We start from the raw sequence: 12500 nt of genomic DNA, 5'->3' as shown, positions 1-12500 counted from the left end.
TACGTGTTTGATATTTCTACTAACGTCCGTAGCGGGTCCTCTGTTAGGGAAGCGAAGTGTTCTAGTTCCCCAGGCGTCACATCCTGGATGAGCGGGGTGGAGGTTGCTTCATGGCAGGGGAGTGTGCACCTGCCTCTGAGAGGACCTCAGTGAGAACATGACTTCCCTCTGAGTGTACGTGGTGTTGCTTCACCGCCTCTCTGTCCAGGCTCTCAGCCGCGCCCTGTTGCGAGATTGCTTTTAGCGTAACGTTGCGTAATTACAAACTGCCCCTGTGACTCGGAGTAGTGAGAATGTGCGTCTAGTAGAGAGCACTACTCCCCCCCCCCCACACACACACACACACTCACACACACACACACACACAGACACACACACACACACACACACACTGGCACACATTCTAAACCACCCTGGTTTATAAATGGTAAAGGTCAGTTTTAAGTGGGTATAATGATGGAATTTGTTTTGAGATCTAATCAATGCAGAGTGTGTGTGTGTGTGTGTGTGTGTGTGTGTGTGCGCGTGTGCGTGTGCGTGTGCGTGTGTGTGTGTGTGTGTGTGTGTGTGTGTGTGTGTGTGTGTGAGGGATAGTGGATGCCGTGTCGGGGCTTGCTGAGAGAAGAGCGTCAGCAGGTTGTTCAGACAACATTGTAACACACATCTAAGGATGACTCCCCCCTCTCCCCCCTCTCCCCCCTCTCCCCCCTCTCCTCTGTCCTCCTCTCTGACTGGAAGCACAATTAAGACAGTCAGTAAACAACAGGCAGAGAATGTAAACAGGACAGGCTGTATCACAGAGCCAGGCCCCACAGAAACACACACATGCACCTGCCTGTCAGCCTGACTCTGTCTCTCTGCTCTCAAATGAAGTCACCATTAAATAACATATGTTTATGCCATAGGTACAGTATGTGTGCCTATATATCTCTATATGTGACAGGGTCTGGTGAAAAAGTCCTGAAGTAGGGTAGACGTGACGTTAGAATTATAAGGTTCTATCTCCATTTTTGGTCAGAATTTATTTTTTTACATAATCTGATCCATTAGGTGTTTATTAATGCCTGTGTGGTGTTATTTTTAAAATGTTGAAATTTTTGAGTTAGCAATTCATAAAATACAAAGGTTCCATCTCACAAAACATAATGGAATGTAAAAACTTTGACGCTCAATATCTCTGAACTGCCCTAAACGGAGATAGAACCTTATCATTCTAAGCTCACAAAGTCATTTTTCCGTTTTTTTCCAGATTATGAAAGTGCAGATTGTAAGTGATGATGTATCATACATTGAAATCTGATGAAGAGATAAGCTTATTTGAATGTTGGTACACCTCAAACCAAATACCGGAGAAACTCGCTCTGATTCAAAACACACGCAAAACAGCTGCTTAGTAGCTAGCAGCTAAGAAGACACTATGCTATGAACGAATAATATCTAACTGCATGTTTGGCACATGATAGAACATCAACATGCTAAAAACACATAACTACACATAAGGACACAGTCCTTGCTTTTGAACACGTCCTAAAACATATGTTTGTTTACAAGCCATGTATCACTTAGTAGCCTACGGCAGACAATGCAGTGAATCCAATTCACATATAAGTATTTAGTGATCCTAAAGCAGCTGTTTGTCATATGGAGTCAGTAGGCTCTTCAACACTCATATGCAAACAAACTAAAAAGCTTTTTGGTCATTTGCCCGACATGCAGACCTTTTCACCAGACCGTGTGTGTGTGTGTGTGTGTGTGTGTGTGTGTGTGTGTGTGTGTGTGTGTGTGTGTGTCTGTGTGTGTGTGTGTGTGTGTGTGTGTGTGTGTGTGTGTGTCTGTGTGTGTGTGTGTCTGTCTATATACTGTATATATTTTTATTATTACTACTCTATCTTTTCAGTTTGTAAAGCGTCTTTGAGTGTCTAGAAAAGCGATATATAAGTCTAATATATTATTATTATATATATATACAGTTAGGTCCATATATATTTGGACACAGACAGAATTTGTGTTATTTTAGCTGTTTACCAAAACATCTTCAAGTTACAGTTATATAATGAATATGGGCTTAAAGTGCAGACTCTCAGCTTTAGTGTAAGGGTATTCACATCCAAATTGAAGGAAGGGTTTAGGAATTACAGCTCTTTAATATGTATCTTCCTCTTTTTCAAGGGACCAAAAGTAATTGGACAATTGACTCAAAAGCTGTTTCATGAAAATAGGGGACTGTGTATAAAAATGGTCGCAATTCCTAAACGTTTCATACAATATTTTTGTTCAACCCCTTGAATTAAAAATAACACAAATTCTGTCTGTGTCCAAATATATATGGACCTAACTGTATATATATTCTTTCTCCTCCCTGTCTCATTATTATTGCATGGTTCCTATGGGCTTCACACGCTTCAATAAATCTGCATTTTCCGCCCCATATGGTGCAGCAAACGCTCCAGTGCCGCCACATCATGTGTGTATGTGTTATATGACTGTCACCCTGGGGGAAGCGTGTGTGTGTGTGTGTGTGTGTGTGTGTGTGTGTGTGTGTGTGTGTGTGTGTGTGTGTGTGTGTGTGTGTGTGTGTGTGTGTGTGTGTGTGTGTGTGTGTGTGTGTGTGTGTGTGTGTGTGTGTGTGTGTGTGTGTGTGTGTGTGTGTGTGTGTGTGTGTGTGTGTGTGTGTGTGTGTGTGTGTGTGTGTGTGTGTGTGTGTGTGTGTGTGTGTGTGTGTGTGTGTGTGTGTGTGTGTGTGTGTGTGTGTGTGTGTGTGTGTGTGTGTGTGTGTGTGTGTGTGTGTGTGTGTGTGTGTGTGTGTGTGTGTGTGTGTGTGTGTGTGTGTGTGTGTGTGTGTGCGTGCGCGTGCGTGCGTGTGAGTAACTGTTTATGCCTTTGATATAGGGTAACGGTGGCCCCACCTTTTTGCTCTAGGCCCCAAACCCTCTTGTCCCTCGACTCCTCTTTGTTTTACCACAACACACAGGTTGTATTTCAGTTGCCTTTTTACACGTACGTTTACCCCCTAGCCTCTGCTCAGAAACAACCCCTATCTGACATGAATCATATGGAGAGAACGGCCTCGACGCACGCAGGACACGCTAGCCATGCAAATGAAGCAGCTTTCACACAGAGAAAAGGCAGAGAAACAGTGTCGTTCTGAATGGAACAGGATTGTTAGCGCAGAGTTTCCGTACCTGTGAGCGTTCCTGTGGGTCTATGGGCCCCGCGTGTGCACGTACACTTTTATGGCGTCTGTTTGAATCTCCTCGTCCACAACCGCCTTGTTATGGGCGTGATGCCAGGGGGTTAGCTTCCTACAAGCTACCTGCTGACTGAACACCTGAACAGGTGTTGTTAACCTAGCACTGAACACTCTCTCTCTCCCTCTCTCTCTCTCTCTCTCTCTCTCTCTCTCTCTCTCTCTCTCTCCTCTCTCTCTCCCTCTCTCTCTCCCTCTCTCTCTCCCTCTCTCTCTCCCTCTCTCTCTCCCTCTCTCTCCCTCCCTCTCTCCCTCTCCCTCTTTCTCTCCCTCTCTCTCCCGCTCTCTCTCTCCCTCTCTCTCTCCCTCTCTCTCTCCCTCTCTCTCTCCCTCTCTCTCCCTCCCTCTCTCCCTCTCCCTCTTTCTCTCCCCCTCTTTCCCTCTCCCTCTCTCTCTCCCTCTCTCCCTCTCTCTCTCCCTCTCTCTCTCCCTCTCCCTTTCTCTCTCCCTCTCTCTCTCCCTCTCTTTCTGTCTCTCTCTCTCCCTATCTCTCTCCCTCTCTCTCCCTCTCTCTCCCTCTCTCTCTCTCTCTCTGTTTCTCAGGGTCCACACATAGCGTCCGTCACCCTGGCAGCGTATGAGTGTGGTTCGGTGGACTTCCCCGAGCCCCCCTACCCAGAGCAGATCGTCTGCCCCGAGGTGCCGCCGGGGGGTGCGGAGGCCAGTGCGGAGGCGGGGGGGGGCATCACCCTCTGGAGCATCATGTCTAAAGTCCGCCTGGAAGCCTGCATGTGGGTGAGTCTACACACAGCCTGCTGTACACACACAGAACATTCTACACACACACATACACACACACAGTATTGTATCATCTATGTACTGTCGATAGGTAAGTCTGTACCCAATTTACACACACGCACGCACACACGCGCACACAGTAAACGATTCTCTGAAACTCCTAAGTGAGATCCGATCGAAAACGAATCGCGATAGCCACTGACGCTTCGCGGAAAAAACCCAAAAAACCGTAGTGTGTTAGTGGATTCCCCTGCTGGGACGGTGGTTTCACACCTCTAACCAGGCTGGCGGTTTACACACACACTCATCTCTGACAGCGCTGTCACACACAGCCTAGCAGCCATACGCTGGCGTCTGCTGTGGAGCACAGAGGAACCCTGTCACCACCGGGAGGTCTGGTCGCACTCTGACTCTGACTCTCTGTGGTGGGCTGGTGAGTGACTGAAATCGCGACACGGTTCCACGTTTCTGTCTCTCTCCCTCACACACAGCCGGCGGTAAACACGCTATATCAGCTTCTCACTGGGCTAGTTCCTGTTCCTGTATTCTCCGTTTTAACGTCAGACTCACACCTCTCACTTCACTTCAGAGTTTCCCCTATGAATGTGTGACAGACAGAGAACTACCCCAGATCACCATCGCCTAACTAACAGACGCCTCTGAGAAGAGAGAACTGGTGTTCAGTGACCCTGCGGTAAAAAAAACTGTTGTCTTTTTTTTAATCTCCTGACGAGAAGCAGAAATGAGAAGTGGAAGGCTGTGTTATCTTTGTTCAGGGCGCGAGGGGGAAACACAATCTTCTACTACTACTTTTACTACTTTTACTAAGAGCTTTTCCGGAACAGTGTTTAAACCGCCCCCCTTCACTCTCAGGGACAGAGGCCTCGTGACTTCCTTTATTGTTTGTGTCACAATGGGTAGACACACACACACACACACACACACACACCTACACACACACGCACAGACCCATACACACACGTGCACACACGCACGCACACCTACACCTACACACACACACACACACACACACACACCTACACACCTACACACACACGCACAGACCCATACACACACGCACGCACACACACACACACACACACACACAAACACACCTACACACACCCCTACACACACACTCACCTACACCTACACACACACACTCACCTACACACACACACACACACACACACACACACACACACACACACACACACACACACACACACACACACACAGACCCATACACACACACACACACACACACACACACACTCACCTACACACAGACTCACCTACACACAAAAACACACACACACACACACACACACACTCACCTACACACAGACTCACCTACACACAAAAACACACACACACACACACACACACACACCTGCCTCAGAGAGTTGGCATGAGTTAATAGGATTGTAGTACACCCATATGTAGACTATACAGGGTGTTTGTATCCCAGAAGCAGGGCCGGTCCTAGGCATAGGCGAACTAGGCGGTCCCTAGGGCGCCAAATGCCCCCCCCCCAAAAAAAAACTAGCAGGGAAAACAACTTATTTATTTTTTTTACATTTAAATAATTGTATGTCTCTATGAATTTCATGTCTCTATGAAAATATGTCTCAGCCTACTGTCTCTATTATGCTTCGCGATTAGTCACACTCGCCTCTTGCAAACCGTGTGGTAGCTAGCAGAGACAGTATGTTAACCGTGTGCAGTGTTTCCTCCAGGATTTTTTCCATTGGTGGCGGATAGGTCCGTCCGCGCGATTTTTTTTTCGCGTGCACGCGCATGAAACGCGCGCGCACGCTCAAAACAACGACCGAATTTCAAACTAGAGGATGAAACTAGAGGATGGCAAAAAAATAAAAAAGCTACAAAAATCTTCCCAGATCCTCATTTGCACGACCAGCTGTCGCTGTAGGACACGTTCGATTGCAAAATTCATTTATCCTTTATGTTCCCAGTTGAGGGCGTGTAGCTGTCGTTAGTTGGCCTGCTTTTATTTAGTTATGCGTACGTTTGAGTTAGTCATCTCTAGGATTGTTGTTTGATATTAGCCTATACTTTCTCTTATCTGCATTTTGAGCAACTGTACAAGACCCAACAACACAACTCTGATACAGGACTAATGTTACCTAGCTGCTATAGCTAACCTAACCCTGCTACAAGACCCAACAACACAACTCTGATACAGGACTAATGTTACCTAGCTGCTATAGCTAACCCTGCTACAAGACCCAACAACACAACTCTGATACAGGACTAATGTTACCTAGCTGCTATAGCTAACCCTGCTACAAGACCCAACAACACACCTCTGATACAGGACTAATGTTACCTAGCTGCTATAGCTAACCCTGCTACAAGACCCAACAACACAACTCTGATACAGGACTAATGTTACCTAGCTGCTATAGACCCATTTGTACTAAACAACTACAACGTTGTATTGGACACATTTTTTTCGAACTAATCCACAGACAGCAGTCTTATTAACGGGCCCCTGTGGTGCCAGGTGTGGAGGCGACCCAGCACAGTGGGGATATACACTATCAAGCCAAGCTCTACTGTCAATATTTGCGTGTGTGTGTTTTACTTTGAACGCAATTTCAATTGCAATGTCCCAAGTATTACCTACGTGTACATCTCCTCTGTGGAAAACTCTAATCCCGACGCAGCAGTTATTGTGCTCGGCGATTTTAATCACACCAACAGAACTTCCCAATTACAAACAACAGGTGTCATGCCCCAGCAGAGGAGCTAACATACTAGACCACTGCTACGTTACTATCAACGAGGCTTACCGTTCGTTCCCGAGGGCACCGCTGGGAAGGTCCGACCATGCCATGCTGCTCCTCGTCCCGAAATATATAGAGAAACTTAAATCCTGCAATACGACACCCAGCCATGCAGTTTCGTATCGCTCATAGCCACTGCTAGCTTCAGCAATGTTTGAAGTGTCTGGGACATCTTTTTTCTTGAAAAATCCATCCATCTGTCGCTGTTATTTAACGTGATATCTTATTTGTGCACCTAGCTAGCTAGATCAGCTTTTTGTATCTTTTAGATGGTACTACCGGTGACTTTGTTCCGATACCATTTTTTGATCCCGATACCGATCCCGATACCTGACCGTGCAGTACTTGCCGATACCGAGTACCGATCCGATACCACGGCGTTTGAAAAAACAAAACAAAAAAACATGTTTTTTGAGCCGCATACTCACCTCGATGTAAAATTATTGCTAACACTTAGTCTGGCACTGCTCAAAACCTTTGTAAAACAGGAAAAAATACCAACAGAGAGTGAATGCTATAGAACTTTTTTTTATTGTCTACCTGGTATGGTGACAAGAAAATCAACCCCTTATAAAACCTGAAATGTGGCTCTCACAGATGCCAATCAGTGCAATATCCATTTAAGATATAAAACAGTCGTAGTAGTAGTGCAACAGCAAGTGAACATTTACAAACAAAATAACTTTAAGATATAAAACAGTCGTAGTAGTAGTGCAACAGCAAGTAAACAATTACAAACAAAATAACTTTAAGATATAAAACAGTCGTAGTAGTAGTGCAACAGCAAGTGAACATTTACAAACAAAATAACTTTAAGATATAAAACAGTCGTAGTAGTAGTAGTGCAACAGCAAGTAAACAATTACAAACAAAATAACTTTAAGATATAAAACCGTACAAGTAGTGCAACAGCAAGTAAACATTTACAAACAAAATAAGGCCCATTTGAGACTAACATAAGATGTAGGCCTACCTGAGGGAATAATAATATTTTAGAAGTGCAGCCTGAATTTGGTAAAATAAATAAAAGGATATTTTAAATGTTAGGAAATGTTATCACAAATGTAAACAAACTCCACTTTAAAAAACAAAAACAAAAGAGCTGGAGCAAAATAAAGTGCACTGCACATTAGTGCAGACATGTCACATAGCAGCACTCAGTCCTCCAAATTAAAATCCTTAGGCTTCAAGTTCAAATACATAGGCAGGTTCTTCTTTAAGAAGATGAGCATTTCTACTCTCTCTCCTAGCAGCCTGTTCCTCTTTTCATCCAGTATGTTGGAAGCTGTTCTGAACAGTCTCTCACTATCTACACTAGTAGAGGGAGCACAGAGAAACACTGCAGCAGTAGCAGCCAGGGTGGGGAACCGTTCCTTATTCTTTCCCCAGTACTCAAATGGGCTCTCTAAGCGGTGGATGGTTTTCCGCGATAGTGAAAAGCTGCCACGCCATTGGTTGAGAGCAGCTGCTCTGGGCCAATAGCGTTCCAGCAGAGGAGCATGCCTGGGCATGTCTGGGCATGTCTGTGTTAGGAAGGCTGTGTCAGGCTACGATAGCAGACAAGCTGAGAAAAACGCAACGTGCTGCGTTTGAACAAGAGTTTGGTATCGGGTGTTATTATTTGTTAGTACTCGCCGATACCGATACCAGCATTTTTGTGCGTATCGGTGGCCATGCCGATACTAGTATCGGTATCGGAACAACACCCGTTATTTGCGAGGAGAAAACACAGGCGGCCGAGCATTTCGGAAGCTGAGCGGGGATGGTTGAGTCTGCACGGTTCTCATGCCGGTTCACATTTAGACCAATCAGGAGTAGCCCTAATGTCATTAATCTGATTTTGGATCAGCGGTTAGAGAGAGATGGGCGTGGATTTAGGTGCACTTTTAGTCAACATCCATTATAGCGCTGATCTAGGATCAGATATATTTTAATCAGCTAAAATGTAAAAAAAAATTTTTTTGTTTTTTTAGTTTTGTTTGTTTGTTGTGGACTGAATCAATTCGTGGCGGAGGAAATTCATTCGTGGCGGCCCGCCACCGATAAATGCATATAGAGGAAACACTGGTGTGGTAGCTAGCAGGGACAGCAGAGCTGCCAAGTCTCACGCAATCGTCGTGAGACTCACGCATTTCAACCAGTTCTCACGCTCTCACGCCGCACCTCTATTTCTCACGGCGAGAAATAACAATTGTTTTACGGGACTTTTATTTTTTTAATTCCTTGAAAGAAAGCTACCGGACATGAGTTTCGTGGCATCTTTCTGCACACGCGTTAACTTGAGTCTGCAATCGAAGCGGCAGGCGAGCGCTGATGGAAGAACCTGTGTTCACGCGAGCTGCAAGAACGTAGCAAGCAGTGTTGCCAGATTGGGCTACTTTTGGTCACACTGGACGGGTGGATTCGGCAGCTTTTAGACCGGTTGGGCTGGACATTGTCAATTCCGTCTGGCAACCGTGGTAGCAAAATATGTGCATACATTACATTACAACATCGTATCTGGTAGCCTACTGACCTGGGTTGCACCAATTTGGCGTAAGTCATTACTAAGTGTAGGCATTTAGTAGTTACTAAACCCCTAGTAGTTACTAGCTAGTTTCAAACTAGTTGTTTACTAATTTCGGTTGCACCACGCCAATCGTTTGTCAATCTTAGCTAGTAAATACTTAGTAATGCGCAAGTTGTTACTAAAAAGTCATTGTCACATAAAACGTAGAAGAAGAACATTATAGCCAATCAGCGAGCAAAGCAAAACCCTCCGTTTTTAAATCCTCAATTTTGGCCGCCATTGGCTAAAAGCTGTAATTTGCCTCTACAAGTGTTAATATGTAATTTTATGAAGTTTTTTATATGTTTTCAGGCGAGAAAGTAACCATATATATTCATAAAATGTGTCCAGTTTATCAAAATAACCCGTTTATATATCTGATCTGACGTTTTTTCCCCCACTTCTGTGGGAAACTTCGCTAGCAACACGAGTAGAGCTTACCGTCGTTACCTCAGCGGAGATAAAGTAAGGTATCTTAGCAACGTAATGTTGCTAGCGAAGTTTCCCACAGAAGTGGGGGAAAAAACGTCAGATCAGATATATAAATGGGTTATTTTGATAAACGGGATACATTTTGTGAATATATATGGTTACTTTCTTGCCTGAAAACATATTAAAACTTCATAAAATGACATATTAACACTTGTAGAGCCAAATTACAGCTTTTAGCCAATGGCGGCCAAAATGGAGGATTTAAAAACGGAGGGTTTTGCTTTGCTCGCTGATGGGCTAATGTCTTCTTAGTAACAACTAAGTTATAACTTACACCACCCTAGGGTATGTATAAATATTTAGTAGTTACTAAGCTCTACGTCATAACTAGTGTGCTTGGTGCAACCCATTCAAGTTTAGTAGTGACTAAATCTTGATTTAGTAAATACTTACGCTATAACTAGGGTTAGTTTGTACTTAGTAAGAGGTGGTGCAACCGACCGCTGGACTGGGTTGCACCAATTTGGTGTAAGTCATTACTAAATGCAGGCATTTAGTAGTTACTAAACCCCTAGTTGTTACTTGCTAGTTTCAAACTAGTTGTTTACTAATTTCGGTTGCACCACGCCAATCTTTTGCCAATCTTAGCTAGTAAATACTCATTTTTGGTAACTGTTTTTTGTTTCTCTACTGTAACATAACCAGGTACATTAATAATAATAATTATTATTAATAATTACAATTTACAATACAAATACAACAATTGGGGGTCCCTCAATTTTTTGGGGGACAAAATCAACCACCAAGCCCTCATTCTGACCCAGGAAAAACCCTGGTATGTACTGTATAACATGATAGCCATCTATGAGCAATGCACTGTATATAAGATGATGACCAAGGGTCTTTCTGCTGCTGACCAAGGGGCTGAGTCCTGTTGATGGGGCCAATGTTTCTTTTAGAGTCTGTAGGCTACTGTATTTGTTTATTAAGATTTCATAAATATGATATATTGTCTGAATTGTTTTCTTGTTTTATAAAATGTTAATTATTTTCATTTCTTGTGCTGGTTTATTATGAACAACATGTAAAATTGCAGGAAACTAGCACAAATAATTGGGTGGGAGAGACGGGCCGCCGCTGCCAAAACGTGCACAGTTTTGGGTCGCTCCACCGCCAAAAAATCTCACTCCAAACTTTTGGTGAAACTTGGCAGCCCTGAGGGACAGTATGTTAACAGTGTGGTAGCTAGCAGGGACAGTATGTTAACAGTGTGGTAGCTAGCAGGGACAGGAGGTTTGTGGAGGTTTGTGTGGTAGTTAGTACCTGTCCTGGGGTCAGCCACAGAGAGACAGTCCCTCAGGAGGTGTGTGTGGAGGTGGGTTGTGGTTGTGGTAGTTAGTACCTGTCCTGGGGTCAGCCACAGAGAGACAGTCCCTCAGGACAGGCTGGGTCTCTCCTTCCCACCACACCCTAGTACACAACTGGAGCTCTAGAGCAGCTGTGTAGAGGTGCGTGTGTGTGTGCGTGTGTGTGTGTGTGTGCGTGTGTGTGTGTGCGTGTGTGTGTGTGTGTGTGTGTGTGCGTGTGTGTGTGTGTGTGCCTGTGTGTGTGCCTGTGTGTGTGCCTGTGTGTGCCTTTGTGTGCCTGTATGTGTGTGTCTGTGTGCCTGTGTGTGTGCGCCTGTGTGTGTGCCTGTGTGTGTGCCTGTGTGCGTGCGTGTTTGCATGCGTGCATGTTATTGTAGAGGGCCTCACATAGTGTGTGTGTGTGTGCGTGTGTGTGTGTGTGTGTGTACGCGTGTGCGTGTACCCCCCCCCCCCCCCCCCCCCTCCCAGGCTTCTGTGTTCCACCAGGGACACTCTAGTCTCATTTCACCAAAGCAGGTTCATGGTGCCCCCCCCCCCCCCAGGGCAGGGCTCTGTGTGTGCCAGGGTAGATGCCATCTGATTCCTCCTCCAAACCCCCCAGAGGCGGGCACAGCGGGCACTGCCCCCCCACAGCCCCCCCCCCACGCAGCCTGTCAGCAACACAGTTGGCACCACCTGCTGTGGCCCCGGCTTCAAAGTCCCCAAACTCCCCCCCCCACCCTCCACCCCCCACCCTCCACCCTCCACCCCCCACCCTCCACCCTCCACCCCCCACCCTCCACCCCCCACACACACTGGCCTCTCTGTGCCCCCCCCCCCCACACACACACACACCGCTGCAGGCAGAAGTGGACCACTTCAAACAATACAGTGCAGGTGTCAGAGTCTGACTGCATAACACACACACACACACACACACATACACACACACACACACACACACACGCACATACACACACACACACACACACACACACACACGCACATACACACACACACACACACACACACAAACACACACACACAGGGAGCAGTCAGTGAATGGAACAGCTGCCTGGGAGATTAAGGCACGTCTGCATTATGAGAAAACTGGCAGGTTTCATCAAAGACTGCTGTGTTGACATGGAACATGATGTCCAGATTAAACTGCCCTCCCCCCTCCCCACCTTCACCCCCCACCCCCCTCCCTCCCCCCCCCCCCTTCCCCACTCCTCTACAAGTTTCACTGTGCCTGGAAACATTACCATAATGAGCTATGAGCAATTCCCAAACACTCCATTTCTCTGCAGGCTGTTCATTGTGTTAATTAAGTCTGTCGCTCGCCGGTCCTCGTGGTGCGGGAGGTATGAACCCGCTGA

The 12500-nt window shown here is 45.8% G+C and overlaps 1 protein-coding gene across 2 annotated transcripts in view; it reads left to right on the top strand.

Annotated features, from left to right (window-relative positions):
• The window catches only part of LOC308174604 (vacuole membrane protein 1-like), a 70426-nt gene that overhangs the window by 22258 nt on the left and 35668 nt on the right, over nt 1-12500 (top strand). For both annotated transcript variants that reach the window (XM_080549705.1, XM_080549706.1), the window contains exon 6: nt 3791-3982. In XM_080549705.1, the coding sequence (XP_080405831.1) occupies nt 3791-3982 (192 nt within the window). The remainder of the gene's footprint in view (nt 1-3790; nt 3983-12500) is intronic.

Source organism: Nansenia antarctica (assembly GCF_963989245.1).
Source record: "Nansenia antarctica genome assembly, chromosome: 20".
NCBI lineage: Eukaryota > Metazoa > Chordata > Actinopteri > Argentiniformes > Microstomatidae > Nansenia > Nansenia antarctica.
The sequence above is the reverse complement of the archived record's forward strand: the minus strand, read 5'-3'. Positions and strand labels throughout refer to the sequence as shown.